Source organism: Pteropus medius, unplaced genomic scaffold (genome assembly GCF_902729225.1).
Source record: "Pteropus medius unplaced genomic scaffold, Ma_sr-lr_union100, whole genome shotgun sequence".
NCBI lineage: Eukaryota > Metazoa > Chordata > Mammalia > Chiroptera > Pteropodidae > Pteropus > Pteropus medius.
In genome coordinates, this window is record NW_024356335.1 from 1,751,170 (window position 1) to 1,765,341 (window position 14,172).

At 38.1% G+C, this 14,172-nt stretch overlaps 1 protein-coding gene and 1 non-coding gene across 4 annotated transcripts in view; one reads left to right on the forward strand and one right to left on the reverse strand.

Annotated features, from left to right (window-relative positions):
* SCAI (suppressor of cancer cell invasion) overlaps positions 1-14,172 on the reverse strand; it is a 111,965-nt gene that overhangs the window by 62,092 nt on the left and 35,701 nt on the right. The window contains exon 1 of one of the 3 annotated variants that reach the window (XM_039861701.1): positions 68-166. The exons of the other annotated variants lie outside the window; for them this stretch is intronic. Within the exon in view, the coding sequence (XP_039717635.1) occupies positions 68-69 (2 nt within the window). The 5' untranslated portion in view covers positions 70-166. Of the gene's footprint in view, positions 1-67; positions 167-14,172 lie in introns of those variants that run through there. 3 annotated transcript variants of the gene reach the window in all.
* LOC120601803 (5S ribosomal RNA) lies at positions 12,121-12,239 on the forward strand. Its single transcript, XR_005652565.1, has one exon. It is a non-coding gene; the product is annotated as a 5S ribosomal RNA (ribosomal RNA).

The following is a 14,172-nucleotide window of genomic DNA, read 5'->3' on the forward strand; positions in this document are numbered from 1 at the left end:
ACATTATTCAAATGGCACCTTTTCAGTAAAAACTTCCTAGAAAATCTAATCTTTCCCTGGCACTTACATAAAATCAAGTCAGTAGAGGCTTCTTCGGCGACTCCATAAAAAGTTCTCATGTAAGAACTATCGGTTTATACCATACGGTTTTACTTATATGTAGAATCTAAAAAAGAAAAAACAAAACAGAACCAGACTCACAGATACAGAGAAGAAACTGATGATAGCCAGACAGATGGGAGGAGGCTGGGGAGCTAGGAAAATGTGAAGGGATTAAGAAGTACAAACTGGCAGTTACAAAATAGTCACAGCATAAGGAATATAGTCAATAACACTGTAATAACTATGTATGGTGCCAGGTGCGTACTAGACTTTTTGAGTACTTAGTGGGTAGGTATATTAGACTTATCACTTCATATATTATATAAATGTCTAACCACTGTGCTGTATACCTGAAACTAATATAATATTGAATGTCGACTGTAACTGAAAAAGCTAAAATTTCATTAAAAAAATTATTTGTTTAAAAAAAAGTTTGTGTCACCCTCTAGACCCAGACCTACCATGTCTAAAACTGTAGTTATTAGCCACACGTGGCCACTTAGCACTTGAAACATGGCTACTCTAAACTGAGATGTGTTGTTAATGTAAAACACACTAAATTTAAAAGACAATATGAAAAAAAGGATGTAAAAATCTAATTAATTTTTATATTGTTACATGCTGAAATAATATTTTGGTTATTTAGAGAAAATATATTATTAAAATTAATTTTATCTAATTTGATTATATTTCTACAAACAGATATAAAGCTATCATTACAGATGATATGAATCTTTTCACAGAAATTTCGAAAGAACCTAGAGATAAACTATCAGAATTAACCAGTGAGGTTAGCCAAGTTGATGGATATAAGGTGAATATAAAAAGGCCAACAGTATCCCCACGAATAAGTAACTAGAAAGTGAAACCTTAAAAGATTATATCACAATAGCACCAAATAATATCAAGTAACTAGGAATAAACACAATGCAGATGTACAAGACCTCATCACAGAAAACTGTAAAAAATGAGAGATAAATTAAAGAAGACTTATAGAAAATTAAGAATATGCCATGTATTTTACTAGAGGCCTTAAAATGATAAAGACATCAGTTCTCACTAAATTGGTCTGTGGATTGAATGCGATACCTATCAAAATCTCAATAGATTTGTGGAAATGGACAAGTTGATTCTACAATTTATATGGAAATGTGAAGAGCCAACAGCAGCTAAAATAATCTTGAAAAAGAACAACATGGGAGGACTTATTCTACTGGATGTCAAGGCTTCTATAAAGCTCCAGGATTGAAGACTGTGGTATTGGTGCAAGAGACAAACAGACCAATACGGCAGAATAGAGAATTGAAAAACAAGCCACACGTACATGGACACATGATTTATGACAAAGGTGGCACAGTCGAGCAATAAAGAAAAAATTATTTTATCAAAAAGAAATAAATAGAAAGAGCCACTGCTGGGTCAACTGAATCTGGATACCTAAATTAAAAGAAAAAACATGAATCTTCATTCCCACCTACACTACACATGAAAACTGACTCTAGGTAGACTGTGCAAGTAAAAGTAAGAAGTGAAATAACATAGTTCTTAGATGATAACATAGGAGACTATCTTCATGACCCTGGGGTAAAAAAGAATTTCTTAAACAGGTTACTCGAAGCACTCATCACGAAGGAAAAATCGGACTGTTTTAAAAGTCAAGTACAGTGTGTTCATCAAAGACACAATTTAAAAAGGGAAAAGACAAGCCATAGATATTTGCAATATATATATTTGAAAAAGGACTTCTAACCAAAATAAATGAAGCACCCCTACAAGGCAATAAGAAAAAAAAAGATCCAATAAAAAAGGAGAAGGGGTAAGGCCAAAAGGAGAGAGCCAAACGAAAGGCTGGCTCGTTAGTCGTCAGAGAAATGAGAATTAAAGACAAAATGAGTTACTGCTACATATCTATCAGTCTCAAATATTAAAAACCCTGACAATCCCAGTGTGGGAAGACTATGAAGCAACAGGAAATACTAGAAGACTATTGAGTAGCATCTGCTAAAAAAAATCCTTTGATTCAGCACTAGGCGCATACCAACAGAGATGCAACACGCGTGCACCAAAAGACAGAGAATGTTCACAGAGGTAAAATTTGTAATTGACAAAAGCTGGAAGCAATCAACTTTTATCAATAATGAAATGAATAAGCAGAGGACTATAGTGTGATGAAAATGAACACACTACAGCCACCTGTAACGACATGGATGAACCTATCACGATGCTGAGTAAGAGGAAGCAGACACGAAAAGAATACATACCACATGATTCCACAGTCCAAAACAAATAAAACTGGTATGACATTGGACAGAGTGAGCAAGATAGTGGTTTCTTTTAAGGAGAAGGCAGGAAATAAGAGGGCTGCTAGCAATATTGTACTTCTTGACCTAGGGTTAACATTGTAAGAATTCATTGAGCTATATATTTATTATCTATACACTTTTGTTATTATTTTTAAAATTTATTTTAAAATTATAGTCGGCATACAATATTATATTAGTTTCAGGTGTATAATATAGTGATTAGACATTTATATATTTGACGAAGTAACCACCATGATAAGTCTAGTACCCATCTGGGACCATATATAATTATAACAATATAATTATATATCTCAGTGACTAATTTTTTTTTTTAACTGGCAGTACTTCCCAGTCCCCACACCCCTTCCATCTGACAACCATCAATTTGTTCCCTGTATCTATGAGTCTGCTTGGTTGTTGCTTTTTTTAATATTCCATATATAAGTGAAATCATACAGCAATTATCTCTGACTTATTTCACTTTGCATAATACCCTCTAGGTCCATCCATATTGTTGCAAGTGGCAAAACTGCATTCTTTTTTATGGCTGAGTAATATTCCATTGTGTAGATGTACCATATCTTCTTTATCCATTCATCTATCGATGGACACTTAAGTTGCTTCCATGTCTTGGCTACCGTAAACAATGCCACAATGAACACAAGAGTGCATATATCTTTTCAAATTAGTGTTTTTGATTTCTTTGGATAAATACCAAGAAGTGGGGTTGTTGGGTCTTATGGTAGTTCTATTTTTAATTTTTTAAGGAATCTCTATACTATTTTCCATAGTGGCTGCACCAGTTCACAATCCCACCAACAGTGCATGAAGGTTCCTTTTTTCCCACATCTTCAACAACACTTAATCTTTTTGTTGCCTTTTAGATAACTGCCATTATGTGACTGTGTTATTCTGGAATAAAAAGACAGGGAAAGAAAGGGGAAAGGAGGGAGAGGAGGGAGAAAGGACACCAGACCCAGATGGTTTTACAACTAAGTTTTAAACCAAAGTTTAAAAAACATACTAACAGTGAAATACACTCAACATTCATTTTAATAAAACTAACATAGCCTGACACCAAAACCATAAGAGGGCAATACAAAAAAAAAAGCAAAATTACAAGCCAAAGTCCATATTATATAAACAGTTGTTATGGCCTCAAATGTCTGTGATATTAACAGATCATAGATAACTGAAATTTTAACAGAACAGCAAATAATCTTACTGGTTTACTAAAATATAAATCATAAATAAAGACATGAATGAAATATATATACGTATGTATCGCTATCAATTATGGGGAAAATACACAAGGAAATCTACAGAGAAGGTCAGTGCTACAGACAGTTGTGGAAAGCATATACGTAAACATATCGCATGGGTAGGAATAAACGTGGAGACAAAGAAAAGGCCTTATATTGTTGTGGGTTGACTTGTGTCCCCCCGAAAGGTACGTCAAAGTCCTAACCCCTTGTACCTGTGAGTGTGACTTTATTTGGAAATACAGTGCTCACAGATGGAATTAAGATGTCAGTTAACATGAGGTCATACTGGAATGCAGTGAGTCCTTAATCCAATATGACCGGTGTCCTCAGAAGCAGAGACAGACACCCACGGAGAGGAGAATGCCATGTGGAGACAGAGACTGGATCCACGCAGCTGCAAGTCGAGGAACGCCAAGGACTGCTGGCAACCACCAGAAGCTAGGGGAGGGACACGGAACAGATTCTCTCTGTGAGCTTCTAAAAAGGATCCAAGTCTTCCAAGGAACAGCTTGATTTTGGACTTCCGGCCTCCTGAAGTGTGAGAGCTCAAAGTTCTGTTGTTTCGAGCCACTGAGTTTGTGGTCATTTGTTACAGCAGCCCTAAGAGCAATCCATACTGGATCCTGACACAGATGACAAAATGGGCACACAAGCGAAAGGCCACCGAGTGGGGACAACTGCTCAAAGACTTCTGCTAAATACACAGCATCTGACAAATTACTGACCTGCCCTGTTGACAGTTTCTTTCTATAGGAAGTCTTTTGACAAAGCAGCAAGAGAAAACTGCTCCTCGATTTCATTCTGAGTAAGTGGTTGGCAATGTGAACGTATGAAAGAAACCGGGAGAGAAACGAGCTAAGCGTGTGTTACATCACAGCAGGGAGCACGCTGCAGAGTCAACAGCAGCGGCAAGGGCCGTGGACTAGGACAGAAGCCTGAGCAGTCCTTTTCCCGACACTTCCTAGTTCCGTGACTGTAAACAAATAAAAAACTTTTGTTAACACTTTGCGTTGCAGGTTTTTTAATCTGTAAAAACAAGCAATTTACACTTGTCCTGCCTGCCTCAGATAACTGCTGTGAAGACAGAAGGAGATGATCTAGGTGTGAAAGAAGTCTGAAAGCAGCTTAGAACGTATAACATCACCACCATTATAACTGCAGTTTAGAGATGTTTCAAAAAGACAGGGAACAGGCCTGGGTTTAGACCAACGGGAGACAGGCTGAGGAAGGGAAGTATAGGAAATAAAACCAAAATACAAAAAAAAAAAAATTAATTCTGACAAAGAAGAGAAGGTATTTATAGAAAGCACACAGTAGAAAAGAGAACATTTTCTTATGAACTCAGATTTTTTTTTTGCATTCAGATTTTTTAAAAGACATATGACGAGATAGAATGACTGCATAATTCAGAATCAACAAAGAGAATAGCATATACGTTTTCCCAGCTATAAAAATGGAATATTAATAATAGATACCTCCTAAGGCTGTTGGACAATAAAAGGAAGTAATGGATATGAAATTGCTCTGCTGATTATAATGTACTCTAAAATTGTTAGTTGTAAAATTGTTACACATGCATTCAAAAACAGAGTGTAAATTGAAAAATACCAAGTATGAAAAATACTGAATGTGTGTATATGGGGATGATGATGATGTTCTGCCATGGTCAGGGTAAAAGGAACAAGAAGCTACCGCTTGATGCAGATAGTACGCCAATACCGAATGAGTGGCAGTGCTCAAAAAGCTGGTCCTTACCCCAGCATAAAGCATCTTCATGCATCCAAGGTCGCATAAAACTATCGTAAACTATATACAAATTATTTTCTGACTTATTCCAACATGTGACTGAAATTAAATGACATGCTATAATAACAACCGCAAGAGAAATGCATAGGTACCAAACTTCTCGTTGTTCAATATATAAAGAAAATGAATGAACCGAGAGCAAAGAGAGTTTAAGAAAAATCAGCCAAAGAAGCTAGGACATGGAACGGCAGTGACACACACAGAGCCGGAGGGCCAATTGTTAGATATTGTTCAGGAGACTGTAAAGATGTCATTTTGCCTACCAAATGTGGAGAAAGAGATGTGTTTACCTGACACATAGAAATATGCAAATTATTTCATCCGGACACAGCAGCAGTGAAAGAAAGGCAGTTAGTCATCTAAAAAGAATGACTATCAACAAGACACATGCAATGACTATTTGTGAAGCTAATGGGGCAGGAAACACAAAAATATACAAAATGAAAGGAATATTCAAAAATAGGATCTTGGTTTCCATGGAGAAATATGACCTGAAGCAGCCTATAGCTAACAATTCATAAAAACTGTCTCCGGTGGAGAACTCACGAAGCGGCAGTCAAATACAACGTAGTTCAAATTAAATAGTCACTTATTCATAACAGAAAAACTCGAGAGGGAACAAGAAGTTCGGGCAAGAGCCTCAATCACCCACCAACAGGACATTGCTGCTATCTGGTATGTCAAAAAGCACGAGCCACACAGATTTTCCTTCTTAATGACATCTGAGGATGACAGCAACAGCAGGCAGAAACTATACCAGGCATTTTACATACATATTTCATCTTCACGCCCCTATAAGGTAGGCATTGTTACCAGAATTTACAGATGAAAAAATGGGTTCAGGTAAGTTATTTATCCAGTTGGAAAAGGACTCCAATGTCATGCTCTTATTCCCAGGGCACCCTTACATAAGAATGCGAAGATTATAATCAACAGGACAAGTAATAACAAATGTTGGAGAGGATGCAGAGAAAAAGGAACCCTCATACGCTGCTGGTAGGACTGCAAATTGGTACAGCCACTATGGAAAACAGTATGGAGGTTCCTCAAAAAACTAAGAATTAATCTACCATATGATCCAGCAATCCCTCTACTGGCTATTTACCCCAAAGATTTGAAAACCCATATCCGAAAAGATATTTGCACACTGATGTTCATAGCAGCATTATTCACAGTGGCCAGGACATGGAAGCAACCGAAGTGTCCTACGATAGATGATTGGCTTAAGAAACTGTAGTACATATATACAATGGAATATTACTCCGCCATAAGAAGAGATGAAATACTGCCATTAGCGACAACATGGATGGACCTTGAGATAATCATGCTAAGCGAAATAACCTAGACAGAAAAAGTTGAAAATCACATGATATCACTTATACGTGGGATATAAACCTAAAAGCGACAAATGAACAGGACAAACAAACAGAGACTCATGGACCTGGACTATAGACTAGTGGTTACCAGAGGGTAGGGGGTGGGAGAGGTGGAGGGAGGTACACGGTTAAAGAAGGTCGAATATAGGGGGATAGGGGGAGAGTGAAGTGGGTAAAGGGGATCAAATATATGGTAGCTGAAGGAAACTGGGCTTTGGGTGGTAAACACACAATAGAATATACAGATGTAAAATTAAAATGTACACCTGAAAATTATATAATTGTATTACCAATGTTACCACCAATAAACTTAATTTTTTTAAAAAAGAATGCAACGATTACAAAATAGGATTGTCTGATCTCATTACCAACGAACACTCCAAATCCCACGGGTCCTGCCTCTCCTTTCCCTGAAAACATAGCTAATAGTATGTTTAAGGTCTCCTGCCCCCCAAAAACTGGAAATCAGTCTTTAAAGAAAAAATTACAAGGCCCAAAAGAATCACTAAACCAAATTTTTTAAAAATGGACTTTGGTTATCAGATCTACCTGTCAAGGAATGATTTTAATTACTAGATATTTGACTTTGGGCATGTTATTACTTTTCTAAGCTTTGGGATTTCTTCAATTCCAAAATGAGGATTATAATATTTACCCCTCACGTAGCTATTAAGAAGATTCGACGCGACAATATTCATAACATCGTAGTCCAGAAAGTTGCATAGTTATTAATAAAAGGCAGCAAATATGAAAACTGGTAATTCTAGCTGCTGGAATACAGCAGTGAATGAAACTGGCCAAATCCCTGCTTTCTGAGTATACTTTCTAATGGAGAGACAAAAATAAAATAAAATAAATATAATATTCGAATGGTAAGAAGTGGAATGAGGAAAACAGCAGGAAGGAGAGAGTGAGTAGGGGTAATATTTTAGTTAGGGTAGGTGAGGTGACATCTGAGGAAGTAACATCTGTGTGAGCGGAGACCTGGGTGAAGTGAAGGAGTGAGACAGGTAAAGATCAGGTGAGTTCAGGTTCTAGGCAGAGGGAACAAGTACAAGGCACTGAGGCCAGTATATACTTCGTATACTGAGGAACAACGAGAGGTTTTCCTTATACATATAGGACTAAAAAAAGCCCAGCTCTTCATAAATAAGTTAATATAAACCAGATTCACGGCTCCTGCTTCTGAGCACTGCCTAGAAGAGGCAGAGTATTAAAATCTAGACACTCATTTTCCAAGCCCAGCATCCTGGCCCTAGTGGGTGTGGCCTTTCCCTAACTGCCCCGTCCACTTGGAGGGGCTGCTTTTTCTGGTTTGCACATAAGTACCACACAGGGCGCCTGCGGCCCCTACAGGCCTTCCCCTTCAGTAGGATTTATTGGCTCTGCAATCATCAAAGTGGCATTAATAAGCCTGTCGACTCAGAAATGGAAACGAACTAATTGTGTTGAACTAGATTCTATAATGACATTCATTAAAAACGACTTATAATGTGAAATGATCACAACGTTCATTGTTCTTCTCTATCTTGAAACTGATTAAAAATGTTTTTTAATCTAATAAGTTAAAATAAGGCCACGTTAACTTTAGTTTCCTCATTTGTAAAATTAGGATAATGAACACTGTCCCATCTCACCAGGTTACTGTGATAAATTCTATTCAAATGTAACCATATTTTTTTATTAAGATATCAAGTAAAAAAGCATAAAAGCAAATGCATAACGATAAAAGTAGACAAAGTTTTTATTAAGGAAAAAGACCTCGTGTATATCAATAGACTTCAAATTAAAAAGGTTAAAAAATAATCAAATAAATAACACCAGGCTTGCACATTAAAAAAATTAAAGTCTTTGCTACTGAGGGGTTCCATCTGTTCCTGCTGCTCACAGCCCACCTAGAGGTCAAAATGTGCCATGATGACGATGACTGAGGATTTTCCACAAGAGGACCCAGTGTCAAGTTGTCAGAGTCCTCCTCTTGTCTGCGTTGATCAATTATTCTCCCATCAGGCCTATTCTTGGCAAACTGAAGGCCCGTCCTTAGCATAAGGCGGGTAGTTATTATTTAGCCAATGTATAGGTCATCCAACTGACTTAAGTATCTCCACCTTCACGACACTTTTCTGGATCAGCCCTGTCGGAAATTTGTTTTTTTCTCTGAACTCTAAATTACTCACACGGCTCAAGTTGCCTTATATCACCGTTATTCGTGCACATTCATCATCCCCTTACTGAACTAGAAGCTAATAGAAAGCAGTAGCTGTCTGAAAAAAATCTGTCCTCAGAGCACCTTGTGCAAGGTCTTTGATACTGTCCCCAGACAACTCCAAAATATGAACCGATCAAAGGTAGTGAAAAAGTCTGTGTGTGCCTGCCATACTACGGGCATTGCTCCAGGTGCTGGAGATACCGCGTGTCTGAATTACCAAAGACAGCCAGGGGCGAGGAGCGGCGACTGTGGTCGAGACTTGAGAATCTGCAAAAGCCGGGACCGGGCAACCACTGAGAGTCCAGAGGGGCGTGCCAAGCAGCTGCCATCCAGAGAATGAAGACAGGTGAGTGTGCAGCCTCCTGAAGAAGCCGTCCATAATCAGGTTGGTGTGGGAGTCGCGAGGAAACCTACAAGCATCGTATGAAGGAAAGGAAATCCCTCAAACTCCCAAAGCCTCAGCCAGACTGCCGATCTGAAAATACGCAGGTTAATTATCGGGAGACTCCTGCTAGATCGACGTGTATTCTACAGAGACATATATTTGGCATCCACAGAGACATATATTTGGGACCTGCAGAGAAGTCACACAGTGGAGTGTTTAAAAGCACTGGTACCAAAGTGCCTGCACTCAAACCCGGCTCTGCCACTCACCATTCAAACACAGCTGTGTGATCTTACTGAAGTTATTCAACTTCTTTGTGCCCCAACCTCCCCATACGTAAAATGGGGTGAGCAGTAGGATCTGCTTCTTAGGGTTGTCAGGAAAATTAAATGAGAATGTCCATGAAGTGTTCAGAAGAGAGCCTGGCACACGTTAAATGTCATGTTAAGTAGGACTATCCTTTAATTTACCATCTAAACTGGGACAACTCTGTGAATGAAAAGGGACCCTATTGATAATTACATCAAAACTGCAAAAACTGAGACTGTGCCAGGCAAACCGGGATATATGGTCACCTTATAAGTAAGTTAGAAGAAACAAGAGGATGTGACCAGAGGAACGAGAATGCCCCGCCCCCCTCTTTACAGAGGCTGCCCACAGATACATGTACCCAACGTTAACAGCTGAATTCTATTCCCCTGCGTGCACACTGTTGAGCTAAATGAGCACATTTAGCTTTTTGTTATAAATGGTTTCGATTAATACACCAATCAATATTGGCATGATCCCCTCAAGATTAATAACAGGCATCCAACGAATATCGAGGACATGGTAATGGTCACAGGTGAAGGATGGTAAGACTAGCTCCTTGCCCTCAAGAAGCTAATAACCAACAGTTAAATGCTTCCTACAGGTACATTCCTGCTAAATATCCCCAGAAGCCATGGCTAGAGCAAACACACCAAAGCAGGAAGGTACTTCAGAGAAATACTGAAAAAGTTGAGAAAGGCAGCTTTAAAATGAACATAATAAAAAAGAGAAATAAAGTAGTATTTCATTATTTTCCACAGCACTGCCAAATAGTTTAAGACATTCTAGAAAGAAAAAACACAATTCGTAAAAAATATTTGTGGCAGATAGTGTTTCTTTTGACCTATGCGGCATCCATTTCCCTTTCCTTGTGGAATTAATGCTCTTTCATTATGTGCAATCTCATTAGAAACAAAAAAAACACTTCAATTTGGAGAGGGAGAGAGAGAGGGAGAAGGAGAAGAGAAGAAAGAGGGAAGAGAGAGGAGGGAAGCAGAGAAAGAATGAATCAGGGAAAACTGTTAATTGTGTGTGACAATGGCTCAGAAAAGGAGTCCTCATGTTTTAAAGACAGGTACCGAAATATTTACAGATGAAATGATGTCATGTCTGGGATTGCTACGAAATACTCAAAAGTCGGGTGAGTGGGTGTGGAGATAGATGAAATAAGATTGGCTATGAATTCGCGACCTTGAAGCTGAGTGATGAGTACATGAAGGTTAATTATTCTAGTGTATTTTTCTCTACGTTTAAAATTTTCATAAGGCGTTTTTTTTTTTTTTTTTTTTTTAGTTAATCTACAGTATGGTCCCAATTTCATAAAAGCATTTCTCTCTTTTCTTCTAACATGTAAAGATAAATGGGATAATGTTCACCTAGTGTTAATGATGTTTATTTCTGGGTAGGGAGATTTAGGATAACTTCATTACTGTTTGAATTCAAAATAGCAATTGTGTACTATTTTGTCAAAAATAATGGAGTGATATTTCTTGAACCAAAAGCCTAAAATCAAATATGATAAAATGTTAACTTTGGTTCAATTTGATTGGTGGAATATAAATTATTCTCTATTTGTCTTTTCTGTATTATTTTTAATTTAAAAATTAATCAACTACTCATGAAATTCTCTAACGTAAGGTTTCCCAACCATGGACAAATAATTCTTTGCTGTGGGGGGCTGTCTGGTACACTGCAGAGTGTTTAGCAGCATCCCTGGCCTCCATCCACTAGGTGCCAGTAGCACCATCACCATCCTACCTGTAGTGACAACTAAAAATGTCTCCAGATAGTACCAAATGTACCCTGAGAGGTTAAATCATTCGCAGCTAAGAACCACTGTTCTAACCTCATCGTGTATCTTATCCAAAGCATGCTCAATTCTGCAAAACACAAATTCCCCAATCCTTAGGTATATCTGCATATCTAATAATAATTCTCGACATTATATCACTTTCTCTCTTATTCTTAATTCAGTTACTAAGTACTCTACTTGTAGTTCAGACTACCTCAAGTAGATAAACCAATTTTCCTGCTGCTGTGGATTTAATGAACCAATAAAAATTCTACTGCTTAAGACATTTCTTATATTCAGTTCCAAAGCCTGAAACTAAAAACCTTAGGCTATATATGGTACGATAACCTTCAAGAATATGGGGAAAAGTGTCAGAAGGTTATATAATCCAATCTTCTTAAAATGTACCACTCGACCTTTGGTTAAACTAAATAGTCCTAAAACATTCCCCAAAGCAGAGTAACTCACACAAATATGAATGTTCAATGATAATCTGGCCTCTTACTACTCAAAATGAAATCTGCAGAGCAGTGGTCAACATCACCTCAGAGCTCATTAGAAATGCAGAAACTCGTCTAAGGCCATGCCACCCTGAAAAAGCCTGATCCCCTCTGATCTCGGAAGCTAAGCAGGGTCGGGCCTGGTTAGTACTTGGATGGGAGACCACCTAGGAAGACCAGGTGCTGTAGGCGTAAAAATTAAAAATAAAGGATTGTAAGCTGACAAGGTCCTTGTAATCTGTGAGGTCAAATAAGGGTTGCCTCACCTAAAAAAAAAAAGAAAAGAAAAGAAAAGAAAAGAAATACAGAAACTCAGACCCCGCCCCAGAACTATTAAATCAGAATCTGCATTTGTATGCACATTAAGTTTGAGAGGCTGTGAGCTAGCTGTTTTTATACAAACTTGAAGCTGAAATTTAAAGAGCTGTATTCTTATAATATACAGAACAAGTTTCTTCTACTCAGGGAGATGAAATAAAACCTGTATCATTACAAAGAGCCACAGACTTAATGGAATCCACCTCTACTACTCCCCAAACAACTATTTCTAATCTTAGGAAACCTATCTCTAAGATGAGATAAAAGCCATATTTTAAAATCAAGCTAAGAAATCCAAATAGTCATTTATAATGGATCCCTCCCATTAAAAAAGAATTAGCTTCCAGTAAAGAATAAACTAGTCTGAATAGCAAAATGCTATGGTTTCTAAACCAGGCTGATTACCCTTGATTTTTTTTTTAATAAAGATTTCTGGAACCTACTTCTAGATATTGTGATTCAGGAGGGCTGGAATTCTATTTTAGCCATTTCTGATGATTAGTTCCATTTGAAAATCAGTCTTAAGAGGATAAAAAAAGCCAGTTTTCTTTCTCATTATTTCCTTTAATAATGGATATGCATTTGGCCTATTTCAAATAACTGATATGTAAAAAGACTAAAATAAGGGACTAGTCAGTCCTAAGGTGGAGGGGAGGGAGTTTCAATGAGAGAGATCATATAATCTCAATTATCCACATCTAGAAAAATGTTGGTTAGCCTGGTCAGCAATCATGTAGTGCCCTGGAATAAGGGAATCATTTCTGAGTGTCTAGACTTAAACTCAATTCTAGAATGCCTACAACTGGCAATCGCTTTCAGCATCATACTGTACATAGTAGGAGCTTAAAAATATTTTTTAACAAACACATGAGGACTACTGTAGAATTTTATGAAATATTCTGCCCTGTGCAAAATAAGACTCCAGGCCTCTAGAAAGGTCTGGATTTCGAGAAAGAAAGAGGAGGAAGAGAATAGTATAAGAGGGGGAGAAAGAGGAAGAAGAGGAGGAAGAAAAAGAATTTTCCCCAAGAATTTAGCAGCAGCCTAATGGGCTGTTTCATGAATCTGTCCGTTTCTTTTCATCCCCACTATCACTACCCTAATCTAAGTCAGTAGTATCTATCATGGAACCTCATCCCTGGTTCTTCCCACTTCTACTGTTGAACCCCTTACTTCATTCTTGATGTCACAGCCAGAGCGATCTTTCTGAAGGTCTTTGAGATAGAGCCAGTAACTAAACTAAGAAATGGTAAGGTCAGAAGCCACTTCCTCCAACAGACACGATACCGGGAATCAGAAATGGTGGCCACAGCATCTGTCGTAGTCTGTTGGAGCTGCTATAACAAAATACCATAGCCTGAATGGCTTATAAACAACAGCAATTTATTTCTCACAATTCTGGAGGCTGGAAGTCTGAGATCAGGGTGGGTGCCAGCATGGTTGGGTCAAGGTTCTTTTCCAGTCCTATGCTTCTCGTTGTATCCTCACATAGTGGACAGGGGCTTCAGGGTGTCTCTGGAGCTTTTTCTCAGGGCACTAATCCAATAAGGTCCCACCCTCATGACTTAAGCCTCATAAAGGCCTCGCCTATTACCTTTGGGGTTAGGATGTCAACACATGAATTTGGGGGAACACAAATATTCAGATGACAGCAACATACTTAACCCAAACATCCTTAACCAACGTCTTCCAGTGCTGTGACCCTAGCAGTAATTCCTGACCTTTTAATTCCCTTGGTTCCTGCCTGTTTTCTGAACCAGATTCTCTAGTCTTTCCATCAGTGCTGTGAGGTACTTGACAACCTTCC